A 21,190-nucleotide genomic window follows, 5' to 3' on the forward strand; every position below is an offset into this window, starting at 1 on the left:
CTCCTACTGCACTTTAAACCTAATTTTAACACCCATTTACCTGTGTGAGTGACTGCTCAGCTCATAAATGAAATACTTTTAAACATGTATGCACTAAACTGAAAGACAGTAACAGCCTCGGGGAAGTTGCATTCCATCAGGCAATTACCTGTGTTTTTAAAGCCCCTGAATAAGTGATCCACACACCCCATTTCTCTTGTACATAACAATAAACAATTTGATCAGCTGTGCCCTGCCTGGGCTGCTGTGCACCAGCTCATTTTATTTTGTTGAGAACCACCACTAACCAGGGAAATTAATTGAAATCATAAGGCAGCGGGAGGGGGAAGTACCTGCTCCAACAGGAGCTGACAAAAGCACATTTTTCTAAGAGGGGAACGATAAAACCACATCCTCCAAGGGCACAGGGGCTGATTCCATCACATAATTCAAGAGTCGCTCTCAAATTTGCAGAGGACTGGGTGGGAAATGCACCCGGAGTTCCTCTGCCCTAATTGCTCTGCTGTGGAACATTTAAGTCAGAGCTTGAAGCCAGCTCTATTTGCATGCCACACATCCCACTGAAATCTGCACACGGAGCTTTCCAGGCAAAACACTGTGAACCTCAATTTATAAATAGGCTACAGGCAAAAAAATAAAAAATATATAAAATAAAAGGAAGAGGGCTGTGCACTCAAGGTACAACAGCTCCATCCTGGCAGCCCTAAGGTGTCCATCCAGTGGTTCTGGGTAAAACCTGTAATTTTCAGGGCAATACAGAATGAAATATCTGTAAAAATTACAGAATGGATATTTCTGTTTGTAACTGATGTCTGGGAAAAGCTTTGCAACACCTGACAATTACAGGAGATCGAATTATATCCATTAATTAAACTTTCTCCAGTGTTTCCAACATGATGAAGGATTAGGAAAAGCAGCCTCTGGGCATTGTATATGTTCTTAATGTATCTGTGCTTCTAAACTATCTTTAATTAATGACATACCCAAAATTACTTATTAATAAGGATCTCTGGGCTTTGTAAACCTCAGACATTTTGCATGAATTAAAGAACAATATAATGAAGTTTTAATGAATACAAAGCCACAGTTAATGTAAAATTTATATATAGCAAGCCAGAAGGGGAAGGAATTTAAAAGTACTTTTAGTCACAGGTTATTGGCAGCTTGATAGCTCCTTTTTATACTTTTCTAATGGGTGCTTGGTATTTTTATTATCACACCAGCACGGCCTGACTTGGTACAGTAGAGAAAGTACCAGCATAGAAAGTTTTGGACTAAGTTGGACTTGGATTAAACCCATTAAAAATCAGTAACAAACCAAGGTAAAAATTATTTCACAACACCCAGTCAAAAGGAAAATAAAGACAGCAACAGCTGAGAGATGTAATATATAATTATATATATAAAGCATTGATTCCTTTTAATTAACTCTTTATCATCGTTGAATGCATTCAACACAGTTGTAAGTACAATAATATTTCACCCACAAAATTCAAATAGTGCAGGAGACACTGAATGCCAGAGGGTTGGTACAACTACTGCATTTCATGAAAAATAAAACATTTAGTGCTTCCATTTCACTGTTTCAGTAAGCTCAGTTTTTTAATTACAGTATTTTTCCCTTTATAAACTGGAGGGTTACAGACCTAGAAAAGGGGTGTCTCACTCTCAACATGACATTTAGTAAAAAAAGTTACAAAACCCATCAGCTTTTAATAAAGAAACACCCTGGAATTCCTCAGCTGACCTTGGAGCCAACAGAGGACTCCACCCAAGGAAGCAAAATGTCTTTTCCAACCATAATTCTGTTAATCCACATACTGACAGTAAATCCCATGGAAATAACCTGGAGTCCCCCAGGAATGAGGAGGAGCCAAATGCTCCCTTCACCTTCGGAGCCCCCTGAAGTCTCTCAGCTTAAAACAAAAAAGGTTCAGCACAAAATGAAGCAGCAATTCCCCTCAAAGGTACCATGAGAGATTTCAAGACTGAAATGATTCTGAGTCGAGTCAGATGAGTTTAGTGCATTATGATTTGGCTTTATAAAAACGTTTGAATGCACACTACAGAGAGAAGGGGTTAAAATCAGTGTTCCCTTCCAGGAGACAAACACAGGGACTGAAAAATGTTGCTAAAAATCCAGTTAAAAAAAAAAAGGAAGCAAACATTTTATGAAAGAAATATCTGCAACTGCAACTATTGGTGCTCCCATTTGATGGGCTGCTGATGTAAATCTAACCAGAAAAGATATACTCATATATATAAAAATCAAAACAGGCAGGTTTCTCCTTCCAGGCTGAAAAAACTCCAAAATATATGGCATATTTAACCAATAAAAGGGAGCTAAGCTTTACCCAAGCCTTTCATAATGCACTTCATGAAATATTTTTTCCTTTTAAAAGAACCACTGGTATTAAATAGAGCTTTTTCTTTACATACAGTATTGGTATATACAAAACAAATACAGAACAAAGACAAAAAAAAATAAAACCAAACCAAAAAAACACCCAAACAAGTGACTTTAATAGTCCTGAAGCTCAGGAATATTTTGGTACAGGTCCAAAGCCTCTGGGTTTGAGAAAGCTCCCCGCTGCTCCACTTGTTTCCCTGCAATTATTTGCTTCACAGCTACTTCCACTTTCTTCCCATTTACTGTGTACTGAAAAACAAAACCAGCAAAGATAAAATTACTTTTATTTCGTGTAGCAGCTTTATGAAAATATTCACAACCCCCCCACCCCACCACCAGTTCCAGAACTCTATCAAAATTTAGCAGAATGCTTTCTCTTTTGTTACACTTGAAGCACTTTCTTCTGAAAATCACTTGAGGAGTAGGTAGAATTCAAAGAGTTTGTGTCAGTTTATTACTCCTACTGGCAATTCTGTGAGAACACGATCAAGCTCCAATAGAAAACAACAAAACCAGATGAGAATCATGGTACAAACACTAAAAATATTTGGTTTTTATGTTCTGACGCATGCGATGTTCAAACAAATTTTAATTTTTTAAGGGTGGGCTCAAAAAACAAAGCCCAAATTGCACAGGGCTTTGGCAGAAGAAAACCATGACTTTCTTATCTGAATTGAACAGTTTTTCTAAAAGGGTGAAGTGAAGCTCTGAGCTTAAGTGTTCCTCTACAGTTAAATGTTTCAAAACAAACCATAACAAATAAAATAAACCGTAACCAACAGAGGCTTCACCTCACTTCTGAATCACACAAATTCTATTACACTGTGTGACTCAAAGTAAGGACACAGCAGAAAAAAAAACCCCTAAACTCTTCTCTCAGGATCAGAGCACTGTAATTTGTGACACAGCAAGGAGGATCTGCTGCAGGGGGGGCAGCCAAGGCCCATCTTGGGTGATCTCTGTTTTTAGAGGCACCAAAGGCTTTTCTGAGCCCCCTCCTGGTGCCACTGAGGCATTTTGGGGGTGGCAGCTTTGTAAAGCTGACACACAAATCCCTCCTCGAAGCCTCTGCTTGCTCTGGGAACAGGAGCCCACCTGCTTTTCTGCTCCATCTGCTGATGAGGGAACCCAGGCTGGTCCCTCAAAGCCCCTGAACCTCCTGAGCTCCAGGCACCACCATTTACCACTGGGGATCATCCAGGTGAAATAATCCTCAGCACACTCTTGCAATAGTGTCTCCATACAAAATTAAAAAAAAAACCCAAATTTTTCCTTTTTAGAGCTGCTGAATTCACGTGTAACCCTGCCCTCCTGAGCCACCCTCATCTCTCTCCTCAATCTGTAATCCAATTTTCACAGGTGCCCAGAAACCACAACAGCTCAGTGGCCTGCAAGGGAACTGCCCCCTTTAAAAAAGGATGAGGCTGTTCAAAGTAAATTAGTTTACTTTAATCAGTGAATCCTGTGGATGATGAGCAGAGTGTTTATCTGGTCAGGACAGAACTAGACAGGGCCACACTGTGTTTTAAATACTGAATATCCTACTAAAACACATGTTTTGTGCTGCCAAATCACCTCAGCACAGCTGTACTGCTTCTACCTTTCCCTTCCAAGCAGAACTTTTAAAGAAAGGTGTGTGACAGCTTTGATCACTTCACCACTGGCAGATTTATCTGAAAGGTAATTAAAATTCACTCAATTCAGTCAATGTGTGAACTAATTAATGATCTAAGCAGGCTCTCCTGAGGGGCAGCCCATCCCCAACACCTCCCTGCTGTACGTTCAGGTGATTCACAGGGTTCACAAGTTCAACACCCCACACAGAAGCTGGAAAAATGGGAACTTGAGGGAATTTTACACTCATGCAAAGACATTTGGAGCCAAGGATTATCTGCCAGCAGCATCCTGAAACAAAATTAACTCCAGGATCAGGGCCAGATCCCTCTGTGGAGCACACAGAGCATTCTGAACCCTCCAGCACCTCCACATGGAAACCTGCACTGGCAGGAAAGGGGCACCAGCCCCAAGTGATGGCTCTGAAGTCTCAGGTGTTTTCTCCACACACACTCGAGTCTGTGTGCAAATGGGACTTGGGAAAACCACACTCTGCACCCCCATTCTGCTGCTCAGAGTCACTGAGGAGACAAACACCAGGGAGGGCTGTGAAACAGCCATTCCAACTCGAGAGTTCACACAAAGAGCTCCAGCAGAACGGCTTCAAAAGACTGAGCATGCAGAACCTTCAGCCACACCAATTTCTTTTCTCTCCCTGAACAAGCACAACAATTTCATTTTAAGTACTGTTACTGTTAAGACAGTGACAGAGCTGCATTTAAGTGGCTAAACAGATGTAATAGCGAAATGCTTTACAAAATGATCTTCTGAGTTTGCCAAGTGCTCTCAGCTTTCCTAAGAATGTCACTTGTAACAGGGAAACAAAAACAAAAAGTGCTTATGGATAGCCAGAAAAGCTAAAGTTAAATTACCTTTTTAATATTTTCTTTTAAGAGGTTTAAGTACATATTACTGAGAAAACGCAACCCATTTAAAAAACAAAAACCACGCTCAGCTGAAGAGGAGATGAAAAGATGTTGCTAGGCAACACAGACAAACTATTTATAAAGCTCGAATACACTTTTGAGATGCTAAAATTTCCACGTATGTGGGTTTGAAGAGCAGTGACAACCGCTCCTTAATTACTATTCAAGGTGACAAAGAAAACAGCAGGCAGGCTCTTGGCTGACATACCGGGATGGCTTTGGTCTCCAGGATGAGGCTGGGGACGTGCCGGGCTGACAGCGCCTGCCGGATGGAGTCCTGGATGCGGCGCACCAGGGCGCGGCTGAAGGCGTGGCTGGAGGCCATCTTCAGGAACAGGATCACCCTCTCCTCGCCGTCCTTGTTGTACTGGGGCACGCAGAGGCTGTCAGACACCTCCTCAAAGGCCTCCACTGCAAAGGGAAGCCTCGTTAGGGCTCGGGTTTACGGAGGGTTCTAACGCGCGGATTGCGCGGTGGCATCAAATAAAATCGCCCCCCCTGCAAGGGCTCTGAAATGTCAGCTCTTATGTGAAAATGCAGGTTTAAGGATTGTGAAAAAGGCATATTGTGTGTGTGGCTCTACGCAGATATTTACTATATGTAATATGCTAGGTAGAAAAGTTATGCAATATTAACATTTTAAATAACATAGTAAATGTAGTTTTTAACATTGAATCTAAGTAAGAATTGTGTGTAAGGTATTGTCCTTAGCTCAAGAGCAAAGAGAAGATAACCCAGAGGTTTCTACACAGAGAGAACAATTACAACAAGCCAGACTAAAACCCCTCTTGGATGTTTCAGAGGGAAAGATGCATATCTCCTTGAAACCACCCTGACCAATCCAGACCATGCATATCTCCTCGAAACCACCCTGGTCAAGCGAGACCATTGCATATCTCCTTGAATCCACAAAGCCGCCTGGTTAAGCCAGACTCCAGGACGCCAGGAGTTTTGCAAAAGGCTCGTGGCAAACGGGCTTTTCTTAGATAAAGTATGCATAATCATTAAAGTTTGTCCTCAAAAATAGAGATGCTTCTCTCTAACGGGGCCCTTCTTTCTCGCAGCTTTTGTCTGAGAGGAGAGGGGACGGTAGACCTGGGCTACCTTTCTTTGCTCTTATTGCCTCACTATTTGTCCTGTCTCTGAAAACTTTTTAAACTTTTATTATTGTATTAATTTTTTTGTAACCAATTTTTATTCTTTATTAAATTTTCATAAATTTCAAAAAGCGAGTTATTGGCATTTATCGCAAGGATCATTCAGGTCCATAAAATTTTACTCTTGTTTTTGGGACAGCTAAGGTTTTGCACTAAGCCATTCTTCCCTGGCTCTCCCTGCTGCAGCACAGACAGGGGACTGAAGGTCCTGGTGACACAACAGGTCCTGGAGGCTCAGTTAGCGCCTCTGCAGGGACAGTTTCCCCACCTGTCACAACACAGCCTCTGAAATACAAAGCACAACCTCAAGAACTACTTCTAACTATCCAGAAAGTGCAATAAAAACAGTGTCAAGAGCTTGCCTTCAGGGGAAGAGAAAAGCCTGACAGGTTCAGGAAAAAAGAAAAATCCTGCTCCATAAAATGTTGCTTTTGTATATCCCAAGGAGTTACCTCCCACCCTACAGGTACTTCAGGAAAGCAACCAGTTTGAAGTTTACAAAATCAAATTTTACTGATACTAACATACTCTGTACTGTCTCATTTGAAACACAGCAAGTTTTTTCTTACTTAATCCTTCTAAACAGCTTTGTAATGCTTAAATTTCACATTTAAGGCAACAATGTCATGGCTGGAAGAGGTGGAAAGTTGATTTCATACCTATGTTATAGATTTCAGAACTTCCAAATCTTACTCCATTGGGATTTAATGTACCATCACTGAAAAATAACAAATAAAACAGAGAAACATTAAAATATGATTACAGCTTGATGAAGAGGAAAAATTGATGCAATTAACCAAGTCTCTCTAGTGAAAGCAAAGCCACATTAGAAACAGAATTTTAAGAGAATTTGAGTCAAAACAGCATTTTACTCATTAGAATGAATCTGGTACAGGGAACAGCAGCTTAATTAATTCACTCAACTTTGTTCTCAACTCTGAAATGCCAACAGTGAATTCAGCCCCAGTTGTGATCCTGGGTGTCTGTGACCACTGACACAGGCACAGCTTCACCCCTGACCTGCTGTAAGGAAGTCTGGCTGTAAAAAAAGGTGGTGGCAACAAAATAAATCCTCAGTTCCCCACCTTGAGTGTGCTGCACTCTCAATCCAAACTCCTGTGACCATTATGAACCATGGAACACAAAACCAAGTCCAGCACAGTCTTGTGTTCGTAGATAAAGTGGGGTAGAACCCCAAAATGTGCTCCCTTCCCTCAAACCCAGCTGCTCTGGTGAATTTAAGGGTTGAAATCCACAATACGGGATTCAATTAAATTAATATAAAGCTAACCAGGGTGACACAATCACGTGCATTTCACTCCTGGGTGAAGCCTGCAAATTCCAACACTTGTTTGCTCCAAGCCCTGCCAGCAGAACTCCGTACCTGCGCCCCAGCATGACAATGCCTCCAGTCTTGGGGTTAATTTTGCAGTAATCTCCGTGGGCCCAAACACCTGGTGGGGAAAGGCAAGGGTTAAAAGCAGCTGATTTCTCCATCAGTCACAGCAGACACTAATTCAGCTGGCATTTAATGAGTGAAATACAAATACAGCTGATATATTGTGAGAACTGCCCCCAGCCGGGGTAAGTACTGAGCTACACAAACAGCCCACACCACATTTCCTGCAAAGAACCAGCTCAGAAATCAGGATCCAAGCCCAGGTTAGATCTGATTGCTTGTTTGCATGGCCACACAGCATTCCTTACCAAACCAGTGAATAGCTGCTCTGAACACCTCATTCTGAATTACTGGAAGCATCTTCCACAAAAGTAACATTCCCACCTTGATTCATTGTCTTTCTTGATCCATTTTTTTTTTTTATTCTGCACAATTCTGTACAAGAAGCTTTCAGGGCTTGTGTAATAGGTAGCAACAATTCCCTAAGGAGCTTTTACATTCACTGTTCTTGATTTGTCTTAATGCAAAATCAGGTTTGACTTTTCATTGTTATTGAAGATTGAGACTGCCACAGCAGCCTGCCAAAACTAGAAGTACAACCCAATTCTACTCAAGTTTTTCTGAGGAAAAATACCAACTTCAATTATTTGCACATAAGATCATTTTCCAACTTGACTGTTACCATCTCAAGCCCATTTACAAGGAAAGACAGAAAAGGGGTCCAGACAGAACCTCAGTGATTTCAGTCTTAAAACTGTCACACTGGGGTTTTTTTTCTATTTACTGCTGTCAGGCTTAAATACAGATTGTAACTTCCACATTCCTCAGTTTTCCTATGATTATCTCCTGCTGCACATCCTGACTTTTCTTGTGAATCCACTCTGTATTGTTGATATTTATTTTAAAAAAAAAACAAACTTTCCACATCCAAAAAACCAGCAGCTGGAGATCCTGTTCCTAAAAAATCCCTGCCCCAGAGGCACCAGGGATTTTGGCATTGCTGTGCCACATCAGGAAAAGCCCTGGATGAACAGAGTTCTCCATAATTACCAAGAAAAGCCTCTGGTCCACAGGTGCCTGTTCCTTTATTCTGTACAATGCTAAGGATGCAGAATATGCACATCTGAGGCGGCACATATGTAATATATATTTAATAATGATGCTAATGAGGCAGCAGGTCAGCACTCATCCCTTGGGACTGGCTCTGCAGGCAGGCAGGGCAGGCTGGCAGAGGTGCAGCAGCACCCATCGATAGCTGGCTGCTCCTGACCTGTTCCCCTCCTGTCACACCCGTGCCAAGCAGCCTGGGACAGGCAGACCTGCCTGAGGACAGCAGCACAAACTCTGGAGTAGAGCTGTGCAGAGATCCTGACTGGTTTTATTTGGATCTCTGTTCAAAACAGAACACCAGGAAACAGAGCGAGATCAGGGAACACCGCGGAGTTCTCAGCCTGGGAACTGGGACTCAGAGCTGCTCCTTGGGCAGCAGCAAATAAACCTGTGCCTCTCCCCTTACAGCCTGCATCGCCCAAAGGCTTCATTACCCACCTGGGAATTTGGAGAAATAAGCCTTTCTGTATTTGCTTCCATTCTCATCGTTCCAGAAGTGTGTGGGCTGACAGGGAATGGGCTTGGTGCAAACCAGCTCTCCACTTTCACCCCAAACTGGTTTTCCTGTTGACAAAGAAAGAGGTATTTTCCACATTTCCTTTCTGTAAATAACAGTAACAAAGCAAAGGGCATCTACACTCATTACTTGTTGTTAAAGTTAAAATCATCTAGCTTCTGTATTTTCTACATGTGCACAGTATTTTGGATCAGTTACCTTCATCATTCCATGCTTCTACAGCCATTCCAAGATTTCTGGCCTGAATTTCTCCTTTGTAAACAGGAACTGTAACGTTGTGACCCATGAAACATGAAATTATATCTGTTCCACCTACAATAAAAGAAATCCATTGAGAATATACAGTATTTTTTGGAAAAAGCAAACCTGAAAAACCACACAGGAACTCTGGGACAGCCAACTGCCAACCTTTGCCAAGGGCTTCTGCTCCACACTAAGCAGCACAGAACAAACAGCATTATCCAGGATGTTGTGACTTTTATTAAAAGGCTTTCTTCCTTACTTTATATATCTTGTTATATGTGCATGTCTTTCATGCAGAACTATCCCTTAAGGCGTAACTTTTCTCCTTCCAACAGTCTCTTTAATCTCATTTAAGGAAATTTCCATTTATAGGAGAGAGAAAATAAACAGGCTCTACTTTACAGACTTCAGATATTTACAGAATTACTTATAGATGTTTTCTTGTTGGTTTTCATTAGTTTAAAGTAACCAGTCAAGCTATTCCACTCAACATTTACTTAAGCTTTTATTCCTTATCAGCATGGGAGGAGGGGAGCCAGGCCTTCAGGATGAACAGTTATCTTAAGAAAAATAGATACTGTCAAAGTGCTTACTTAACTGGAATATTTATAGTCTTTCTAGGACTTTATGGAAGAGAATTAAGACACAAATCAATCATGTTAGCTTTTCTCAAAAATAGGCTTCTGCATTTGAGTCTATTAATGTCTGTAGTAGCAAGTTCTAGATTCAGCACTACTCTTACTGAGCCCAGAGTCTGAGATAACTTCAGTAGCAGAAAAGTTATATTTTAGAAATCAAACTGAGTTAAAAAGCCCTTTGAAAAAGTCAGTCCTTGTTACAAAGCAAAATGAGGAATGCTGTGGTGGACCTTACGTGAGCAGAAGTTGCCTCAGCCAGTTCTGCTCACAACAAACTGCACAGCATGGGGGCTTGATATTTCTCTAATTATATAATCCACAAAAAACCCGTCTGCAGTGCCAATTACTTGGCACAAAAGAACAGAAATGGGAACTCTCCAAGAGGTATTTTCTGCTAAAGTCAGCTATATGCAGAACAGTATGTTCTGTAGGTTAATAGACTCTTTGCTTGATCTCACCCTGCCACCCCTAAGGACAGCCAGTCAAAATAAATGATCACACTTAAAATCCAAAACATCCACCAAAACCACTTTGGAGTGCCCGAGTTTCATTATGGCACAGTGAATTATGCAGAAAAACCTCAGCACTAAAAAGAGCTCATTCCAGTTTAACTGCAACCAAACCCAAATGATCCAGAGGCTTAAGCTTCCCAAACAAGCAGGGAGGAATTGCACAGGCAATCAGAGAATTCCTGAGATGCTGCAGCATGAAAGGCTCACCTGAAATGGATCCCAGGAGGACACTGCTTTTGATGTGTTTGTAGACATACTCGTAGCTCTGGGATTTGAGAGGTGATCCTGTAGACAGGATAGTGTGGAGTGTTTGCAGATTGTGGGTTTCACCTTAAAAAGGAGAAAAAGCAACACAGGTTGAGGCAGATTTTTTTTTTTTCCAAGTGTTTGGAACTATTTGTCACTACAATCCAGAGTAATTACATAAAGGGCTGTGACAAGACAGGGAGCCAGAACCAGGAGAGGAAAGGTAGGAGGGAGGACAGAAGGGATTCACCAGCTTTTTGAAGCTTACATGGCTTTAAATTTTTCTCTTCTAGCACAGCCAGCCACTTTGCACCCGTTCCAAGGATGGTGATCCTAGAGGGGAAAAAAAGGTTTATGTGTTTTGCATATTTAAATATGCTAAGATTGTAAAGACCTGCAATTCCCACTGCAGTGAGCAGAGGCTGTTACACACCCTGTACCTGGATTAGACAAACAATGCAGCCTCTTAGAGCTTCCCAAGTGCAAGGCACATCCTCTGGAACTATCAAAATCAGTCAGATCAAATGTCATCCCTGCAGCTTTGAAACTTTTAACTCTAAATATTAAGCAAAGCTTTCCCATCTCACCAAGACATGCACTTCCATTTACAGGAATTTGTAACTGCAGAACACTCCAAAGACACCACAAAATGTTAGAATGTTTATTTTATTAATAGACCATAATTTTCCAAGAGTGCCTTGGAAAATTACACAGAGAAACTTTGTCATTTCAGGGCACAGTTTGACAAAAAAATACTTTACTCTGGGACTGCAACCAGTGATTTTCTAGAGATACCATGCCCAAATGAATAAGAATCTGTTCATTTAGGCCCAACAGAACAATTCAATCCTGCTCTTGGCAAAGTGTATTTGGAGCTCTTCAATACAACAGAATTAAAACTTGAGACAAAGGCTGTGTTTATTCCATCTATCAATGGAAGTGCCAGTTTAATGCTACTGCTGACCTTGAGGAAATCCTCTTACCTGGCTTCTACTGATCCATTTTATATTTCAGCAATAAACTCACTGAAGAAAATGCAGAGATAGATGAGGATGAGACAGCCTGAGAGCATGGGCAACACCAACACCAGCAGAGCTTGAAAAAGATCCTGCTAGGCTGGGTTTTCCTCCAGAGGCAGGATGGGAGGTAGGACACTGTTCCAGACAAGAAGGGAATATTTCAACACTGCAAAAGGGGATCTCTGTCTTTGCAACGCTGGTGGAAGATTCCCCTCTCAGGCAGGAGCAGGCTCCTTGCACAAACATCAGTGCACAGAGGAATTTATCAGGCACAGGGGAAGAGCATCAGAGAGGCACAGAATGGTTTGGACTGGCAGGAACCTTCAAGATCTTCCAGTTCCAACCCCTGGCCTGAGCAGGGAACCTCCCACCACGAGAGCCCCAGCCCAGTGCTCCTCAGTTACCCTGCACCCTCACCATGGGAACTATTTTTACTCTTGTGTAACATCTCACTTTCCTTCCATGCCTCAAACCAGTGCTTATTTTACATTAGAATACAAAATGCTGCTCTATTTTAAGCTCTTTGACACTTCCTCTACAGCACATGTAGAGCCAACTCTCCCTTTATTTCCTTCCAAATGCTGCAGAGCTGCATTTAGTCACCATCCAGCAATCCCCTTGCACAGATCATGAGTGGATGTCCACTTGAGTCATTCCTGCCACGCAGGATGAGATATCCTGATGATCCCCTGAGAATATGCTCTGAAGGGAAGTGTGGAGCATCTTCAGAGGAGAAGGTGATCTTCACATGTTGGAGCCTTCTTTTTTTTTTTTAATGTATTTAACATATGAGTGAGCTGGGAACAGACTGCATGATGAAGAACCACCCAGATGGCCACCGCTTTTAGCGCCAGATTACAAAAGTGAGACATGCAGACACATTTATCTTCACTTGCTTTTGGCATGTGGAAACAATGCTTAAAAATAAGCAGGGTTGCTTCTCAATTCTCTTTTTTTTTTTACCTGTTGTTCTATCAGGGTTTCTTTGGGGGGTGAAGCATGGCTGAAGTTTGTGGGTTCCTTTTGTGCCTTTTTTTTTACTGGAAGGATTTTTGACTTGGCATTAAGCTTCAGTTATAATAGCCAGAGACAAAATGTCAGTCTTTAAATATTACATGTCACAAAAGACAGTGAAGTTTAAATTATTAATCATGCAGAGTCAGAAAGTGAATCTTTTGTCATCCACTTTCCACCACAAACAATTTTAATTATCAATTAAAAATGACACTCGTTTTACTGGTAATAAAATTCACATTTACTCCTTACATGCAGCTAGCAAAATAGCAAAGTTACAAAATAAATTTAAAAAATTGAAGTTTAACAAAGTGTACAAAGCAAAACACAATCACAGGGTTTTACAGCTGTTTATCTGCTACCTGCCATTTCTCTAAGCTTCAAGAAAGGGTGCTGAGAGCATTTGGAGGCACAAAAAAATGGCATAAAACACTTACTGAGCAGCTTACCAGCATGAATTAGGCATTATAGATTAAAAAGCAAAATATGAAAATATAAGCAGCCCTGCTGAGCCCTTCCAGTCAATTTATGTCTTTAAGTCAAAGTTCTATATTAAAATCTTAGGTTCAGCAGCTTGAAAAAAAGAATTCTTATTTACTAAGTTCTGAGTGTGCTGAGAAATTACTCTTCAGATTGCTCCCAATTACTGCCTTTTGAAAAGGCTGCTCTTGACAACTATTGAACCAAAAGTCCTTGTTTGCCTGGAATTCTAATACCTGACTCCAATTTGAAACAATCAGCTCTTTGTCTCTCCTCCTCTCTCAGAAAATGTTTCAGTACACATTTGTGAAAGCAGTTCCACCCAAGGCTGAGGCAGGAGATAAATTGTGCCATGCTGAGCACAAGGTGGTGACCAAGGAGGGTCCAGTGAGGGTCACTGTGACAGCAGCAGTGTCACCAGCCCTGATTTAGCCCTGGTACATACCCCAGCCTGTCAGTCAGGTCCCACAGCACGTTTGGGGAAGGAATCAGAGGAGATCCATCATACAGGACCACCGAAGCTCCTGTGGCAAGTGCAGTCACCAGCCAGTTCCACATCATCCAGCCGATCTGGAGGAGAGAAGAAACCTCACTGAGTGCCACTGCCTGAAATAAATCCTCCTTTTTAACCCCTCTGAAGTTCCAAGCTAGCTCAGGCCTGAGGAGGCTTTGAGGAATATTTCATAGACAGGATAAAGGACCCAGAAGAGGCTCTGACCCCCAGCTGCAGTAAGATGTTTATTCCAGGTGATCTCCAGAGGGAAAAGAGGGTGTGCACAGAGGAACAGGGTCTTTTCTCAGCTCTTGCCAGGGAGGGGCAGTTTGGGACACAGCCAGCAGGGTCAGAAAGGGAAGGAAGGGTCAAACTACATGGTACAAGCTCTAGGGGTCCCTGAGGGGAGAGAAACCATTCCCCAGGGGAATGGAACCACTGCCTGCAGCCCTGGCAGCCCCAGCAGTGTCTGCTGGCACAGGCAACTCCAAAAGGCTGCACTGCAGCAGATCCTGGACCCAAACATGATCCCTGCCCTCACACAAGAGGTGCCACCTTCCCCTCCACTTCCCTTGCCTGGGTTTTTCCTGCTGTTCAACCCACACCACTGATTTTGTCTGATCACATCAGCAAACGAGGCTGAAGCTCTGCTCATCCTCTCCCCTGTCCCAGCTGTGTGTTCCTGCTGGATGTTCATCTAAGTGATCCCTACAAACACCTCACGAGGAGGGGATTCCACAAGGAGGGGATTCCACGCCTGCCTGCACACACGGCAGGACAACGCCGAGACAAGGCAATTACCATGATCCCTCCACGGAGATATTGCCAACTGACTCGTCATGTTAAAGCTCAGAAGGGAACTCAGGAGGAAAGACATCAGTCTTCTCAAGCTGCTGCAGCCATAGAAGGCTTAGGAATCATTTTTTTATCACAGAATTAAAAAAAAACCACACCCCACCACCTAACTGAACTCCACACAGATGAGGTTTACCCCCCTGCCTTTATTAAGTTTAGAGCTGGGCAGCTTCTTTCCTCACAGCCAAAACAGAGACATTACAAATTCTCATCTCCAGCATGACCTAGCCCTGCAAGAAGGTGGAATCTGATTTGTAGGTGATATTGATGAGGCAGCTTGATCAATAAACCTAAGAGACTAAAAATCAATCCATTTTCCTCACCAGTTAGGTCAGAAACATTCAACATGGGTTTGACCTTTCATCAGAAAGGTCCCTGTTGCATTTTATTATTTCACCTGATTTTTTTTTTAACTCAGATGGGACAATCCCTTGCAGTAAAAAAAAAAATAACACACAAAGAAGTGTACTCTTGGATTTGTATGAAAAGTTGTCCCATCTTTACAGGAAAAAGATGTTACAGTGTTTTTAAAAACGCCCTGAGCCCCACTTGCCGTTGTGTAGTACATAATCACATCACTGCTGCTCATGTTGCCATGAAGAATGTGTTCCTTCAGGTGCTGTATCAGGGTACCCTGCAAAAAGAGCAAAAGGAAAACACCAGATCACATAAATGAAAAGCAAAACTCTGACAGCACATTAAGACTTCAAAAACACCACCACAGTTTGCAGGATGTGCTCCAGGATTAAAGCAAGTATTTCCTTTAACTACAACTGAAGTAAATCCCAGGGCCTGTCTGCTGCAGCAGCAATTGCATTCTCCATTTTCTCACATAACTGTTCAGCCTCTCTCATTAGACCTCAGCAATTCCCACTGCACATCCCTTCTAATCCATGGAATAAACAGCTCCCTTCCCTCCCAACTCCTCACAGCCACCAGGGGTGCAGAGTGCTCCGTGCAGAGCCCAGTTTGAACAGCAGGCTTTCAGCAATCACATTTTCCCACAGAAGCCCTTTGACAGTTTCATTTTGGATGTATTTGGGCAATGGGAGGACTCAAGGAATGAGAGCTGCCATAAACTGCAGCAGCTGCTGAACATTTGCACCATGTGTCCAAATTATCTTAACTATTAACACCTAGGAGACAAAAGACCTGACAGTACAGATCTCCTGTAAACACTGGAGTGACTGGAAATGGGAAATGTCTCACTGCTCAGAGCATCAATATTAATAATGTCTGAAATGTATTACTCCCTCTTGTTGGAAATGCTGCTGAACCACCTTTCTGATCATCCTAAAGCATAAGTTGCTAGGATAAATAAATTTACAGGCTACTTCATTAAGTCACTTCACTGCAGTGACAAATTAATGTAGCCAATGTTAAAATAAAAAATGGTTTTTTTGCATTTATGCAAGGAGTTGTAGTGAAACTATTAAGAGGCTCATAAGCATGAAACAAGATTTACACTGAAAGAAAACAGATTACAGATAAACATTCGAAATGAAAAAGGAGAGTCATAAAACTGGCACATGCTTGGGGAGAAAAAGCAGAACACATTAAATAAAAATAAAGGATTAAATCTTATTTTCACTTCACTGCTCAAAGGAACCAGGTCTGAATTCACCTACTGCTATTTGAACACCCTCAGCTGTCACAACGCTGCCATCTAGCTACAGCTGCCGTCTTCTGCAGCTGAAAATCACCCGGAAAATCGGGATTAGAAACACTGTGTCTAACTGAACCGGTAAGGTTGCCAAAAGAATTGCAGGTGTTTACATAATTACTGCATTTATAAAGGAAAGCACATTGTCCCTGCAGGAGATTCTGAAAGAGACACACAAAATAACAAAATTAAAAGTTATATTCAATTAAAATAAATACTGGTTTTCTTTTTTCCTTCCTTTGGTTTTCACTACTTCACAGTTTTGGAACCAAAAGGGGATTTTAAACAATGGTTTTAGGTATAGGCTATGAACAATTTCCCTGCAAAACCTCGTCTATCTCAGGCTGGAAACAAAAGGGCTCTGGGAGAAGACAGAGCTGCTCTAAACTCACAGCCCAAAATGCTCTCCTGAGTTAATTTACAGGACTCCTTTATTTATTTCATGACCCTCCAGATAAACCCCAAGCATTCCTCACTCCACACCAGACCTGGCAGCTGCTAAACCTCCCTGCTCCTCCTCGGGAGAGGAATAAAATCTTCCTGCAGCACACCCAAGTGGTCAAAGCCACACAAAACCACACAGCTTTGCTTCCAGGGTCAGAAAACCAAGCCTACTCCTCCAAGCCACCATTTAAAATCATCTCCCATGACCTGGCTTCATTTTCTTTATTTATGTAAGGCGTTCCACTGGGTAGCAAGAAAACAGAGCAGAAATATACTGCAGAACTGGATAAACTGAGTTGTGAATTTAAAGTAGGCTGCCTGTTGCCATCTAAAATCAGTACAGTAACAAGCCAGCATTGGAACATACTATAAATACAGTAATTGAAATGTCTTCACCAAAATGTCATCTCTTCTTGCTGTTTTCACTACTAGAAACACACTTGGTTTTAACTAAGGCTGGAAAATAAAACAAAGACAGTAGGCTAATTCTGCTTTTTTAAAAATCAGATCAATGGAAATCATCCTATTAATTCCAGTGGAAATAAGATTAAGCCTAGAACAAACAGACAAACCCAATAAAGTGTGTAAAAGACATCTAAGAATTTATTTGCATGAACTTTGTAGGCCCTACTCAAACACTGAGGTCCCTAATGCAACCATTTGTGTTTTGGACAGATGTGTTGGCACCAGAATAAAAAATCCTCCTGCACCACAGCTACAGAGCTCCTCAGAGGGAACAGAATCACACAAACAAGAGCTCTTATTCATGCATGCATCCATCACCTGCTCTCCTCCCCAGCAGGGATGAGCAGTCTGGACCTAAACTCCAAGGTAGCTCTGCACACGATTCAGCTGGAGAGCAGAGTCATGACTCAGGGCAGGCTAACACAGCGACATGGGAAAAGAAAGAACTTTGCAGAAGAAAACTCCTATTATCTGATCTACAGCTATTTCTCATCTCTACTGTTTGTCACCCATCGCTGAGCAAAACACCTCCCCTGTTTTTGCTAATCCACCTCTGCAGGTGTTTAAGCAGTCTAAAGCCAGCACAGCTCCAAAACTGCTGTCAAAGCTGAACCCCACCTCCTTTCTTCTTCACAGCCACGGGATTTGTGTCCCCAAGGGACCCTTCTGTTCACCACCATCTCCTCCTGATGGATAAGATAAAAAGCAGAGTGTTTACAGGCAGCAGGGGATTTGTCTGTGGGCAAATCCTCCTGTCCCTGCCATCAAAGAGAGGCAGGAACTCACCCTGGGGCACAGCATCAAAGGATGCTGCCCTCAGGCCACCCAGCCCTGCAGGAGGCTCATCCTGACCTGCAGAGCAAACTGCAGAAATGAGGGGCTCTGGCTAAAAGTTGAGCAGTTCCATTTATACACACTGCTACAAATGCTCTAAACAACGAGTCCTGCCTGCCTTAAATGGGGAAAAAAAAACTGTGTTCTATTAAGAATTGAAGTTTCAACACTGCTGCAGTCACTTTCTCTATTTTAATAACTTTATAGCACATACAGCAAGTGGAAAGCATTGAGCAAGGGTCATTCTGGCACCAATATCAGATATTATGTTCAGCCACAAGAAGACACTGCCTCAAGCAGTTTCCATCCAATGCAAAACCTACACTCAAGGATTCCAACTCTCTGGCTTCCCTCCTTAAAGGATTTATGAGGATGAAATACTCTAAACTGATAAACATGAAGTAATGTTTGAGGTAAAAAATTATCCAGATGATAAAAACTGCAAGCTCCCTATGGGCCTCAAGTTAACAATGTCCAAAAATCAGTTAAAAACACCCAGTTCAAGTTCTTTGGCTTTTGTTCTTCAACTGTCAGTCAGGCCACTTCTGCTGGTGCTTTTGTGAGTGACACTTGCTCCCAGGAAACACATGGAATCTGAAAGGTCTCCACACTGATTTCCAAATCAAAATATTTTATATCCTTACCAATCCACACTTGCTTTCAGACAGCCACTAACAAATAAAAACATTCACTGTCAAGTTACTGAAAAACTGTCAGCAATCAATTTTTCCTTAAAATCCATCAGGGTGTGATGCTGTTAAAGGGAAAATGTAACCCAAGCAGTTGAGCAGAGCCAGTGCAGCTGCAGGAGGGAGGACGTACCCCTGCTGAGTGAACCATGCATTTCGGTGCCCCCGTGGTGCCTGAGGAATACATGATAAAGAGGGGATGGTTGAAAGGCAGCTGCTCAAATTCCAGCTGGGGAGGCTGGTCGCCTTTCCCAGTAGCAAGGAAGTCTTCTAAAAAGACACTGCATAAAAAGAAAAGGGAAAAAAAGGAACATTTCAAAACTTTCTGAAAGCATTAGCCCAGCCCGTGTGTAAGATCCCCTCTGTACCCAGCAGTGCTCCCATTACCTGTTTGGAATCTTAGAAATATCTATGGCTTCTCTTGAAGACACATATGGGATCACCACCACGTTTTTCAGGTCTGGAAGCCCTGGAAGAAGGAAGAAAACAATTATTTCCTCCATTCAGTTACATAAGCAAAGGTCTTTTCTGCCTGATTGAATCATACAGGGTAATGCACTGAGTAACAGAAATAATTCTGATGCACTATTGAAACCCCAGAGGACTGAACTGTTACCCAAGATGTGATTTCCTCCATGCTGCCAGCTTTTTATGAGTAAACCTGCAAGCTTTAGTGCTGTAATACCTCTGCCTTCAGCAGCACTATGCTTGAGCTTAACACCATCATCATCAGCCCCTGTTCCCCTGCTTCCACTGTTGGCTAATTTCTGATGATTATTGAAGTTAAGCAAGCAGAAAACTGTTAAAATTAGAGAAAAGACCATTCAGCTTTGACCCAAATCTGTTCTGAAAACCTCAGTGGACACTGTGACACTGTAAAGAAGGAAGGACAGCAACTCCAGCAGGCTCTGAGTGCTCACAGAACCCCAGACCAGGTGGGGTGCAGTGAAATACCTTTTACCACCCTCAGCAGCTTCTCCAAGTGGTTGTGTTCTTTGCCATTGTATATAACAGCTTCGACAGAGAAGATGAGCTTAGGCTGAATTTGGGAAAATCTGTCCAGCACACCCTAGGGATAAAGAGAAAAATGTGTTAAAAATATGAAATTAACTGCTACAGCAGCAAACTTCAGTGGGTGCTAAAGGTAAATTTCAAAACAAGCAATGGTAAAATCCCCACAGATCACAGAACATTCTTTACAGAAAAGCCAAGCTCAAAAAGTTCTGAACAGCTAAAAAAATCACTTGCAAGTCAGGTTAGAGTTATGTAAGAGGGCCAGGAACTGTGATGTGAGCAGGAATTGAGCACTTGGAGCCCGTGAAGTGCTCAGGACTCCTGGCTGTGTGAGACACTCACCAGTCTGGGGAGATGCATTTATGTGCTGAGGCAGCCCCAACATGATCTGGCAGCTTTGTTCTGCCACCATTAACAAAGGAAACCTCACCACTGGCTCTTAGCAAAATAAATTGATATTGAACACACACAGACTGCCAACAAAAGGCACCACAGCTCCTTCAGAATCTCTGCAGCACAACACATTCAAATGCTAAATTTTCAGGTGTCTCCTCTAGCTTACACTGTGTTCAAGAATTTACCACAGCTATCATCCCATTTAAGATTAAAACCCTTCTGGCATTTACTTTTTTCCATGTACACTGCATGCAGCAGCCTAGCAGAAATGGATCTTTTTGTATTCAACAGCAAGAAGCAAATCCTTTCAATAAAAGCTCTCAGCACAGCGATGTTCAAACCTCTCTAGCTCCATTACTCAAAGCATTAAGAACTACAAGATTACACAATACTGTAAAATTGTCAGCTACGTGTTCAAGAACAATCTCCTACATCATGTTGCAGAAATCAGACTTGAGTCATTTGCTTACTCTTCCCAGCATTCTTTATTCTTCTGTTTTCTATTTTGCCCTCTACATTGCAGCCAAAATGAGAAACAAAATTAGTAGCAAATCAGAAGATGAAAGCAAAAACATCACAATCAACTCATCTCTGTTAAACTCCTTTCCAAGCTGGGCTGCTCAGCATTGCAAAAAAAAATAAAAAATCTACTGCAAAAGGACAGGAGTCCTGCCCTGACAATTCCTCCATGCTGTCTCCTCAGGAAACCACAGGTAAGGTATAGAGATATGGCCAAATAGAAATGTATTAGCTGAGAATGTCACTGAACAGATTTCCCTCCCATCACAGATGTATTTCCTTTTTCTTGTTCACATGATAAGAAAATACAGTGACAATGCACTGACATTCAAATTTATCAATTACTTTAAAACAAAAGAATCACCAGAATCAGGTCTTGTGCCAGAAGAGGTTTTCAAGAAGTCCCTACCTAGTGTGTTACCTAAACTCAGAAACAGAGATTTAATTAATACATTACAGTTACTGTCTAAGGGAATATGAAGTCAAATTTCCTGTTTCTTTGGTATATTCTCACACCTCCTCCTTTTTACCCT

The 21,190-nt window shown here is 42.0% G+C and overlaps 1 protein-coding gene across 2 annotated transcripts in view; it reads right to left on the bottom strand.

Annotated features, from left to right (window-relative positions):
• Positions 1-1,375: 1,375 nt before the first annotated feature.
• The window catches only part of AACS (acetoacetyl-CoA synthetase), a 37,421-nt gene continuing 17,606 nt past the window's right edge, over positions 1,376-21,190 (bottom strand). The window contains exons 6-18 of one of the 2 annotated variants that reach the window (XM_063415830.1): positions 19,683-19,797; positions 19,116-19,197; positions 18,862-19,009; positions 15,187-15,267; positions 13,731-13,855; positions 11,041-11,105; positions 10,734-10,856; positions 9,332-9,445; positions 9,055-9,180; positions 7,492-7,561; positions 6,767-6,825; positions 5,159-5,361; positions 1,376-2,659 (exon numbers count right to left, since the gene is read on the bottom strand). In XM_063415830.1, coding sequence (XP_063271900.1) covers positions 2,522-2,659; positions 5,159-5,361; positions 6,767-6,825; positions 7,492-7,561; positions 9,055-9,180; positions 9,332-9,445; positions 10,734-10,856; positions 11,041-11,105; positions 13,731-13,855; positions 15,187-15,267; positions 18,862-19,009; positions 19,116-19,197; positions 19,683-19,797 — 1,449 coding nt within the window. In that variant the 3' untranslated portion in view covers positions 1,376-2,521. The remainder of the gene's footprint in view (positions 2,660-5,158; positions 5,362-6,766; positions 6,826-7,491; positions 7,562-9,054; positions 9,181-9,331; positions 9,446-10,733; positions 10,857-11,040; positions 11,106-13,730; positions 13,856-15,186; positions 15,268-18,861; positions 19,010-19,115; positions 19,198-19,682; positions 19,798-21,190) is intronic. The other variant, XM_063415831.1, reaches the window with a different exon arrangement.

The sequence above is a fragment of the Prinia subflava genome, chromosome 19, assembly GCF_021018805.1.
Source record: "Prinia subflava isolate CZ2003 ecotype Zambia chromosome 19, Cam_Psub_1.2, whole genome shotgun sequence".
Classification (NCBI taxonomy): domain Eukaryota; kingdom Metazoa; phylum Chordata; class Aves; order Passeriformes; family Cisticolidae; genus Prinia; species Prinia subflava.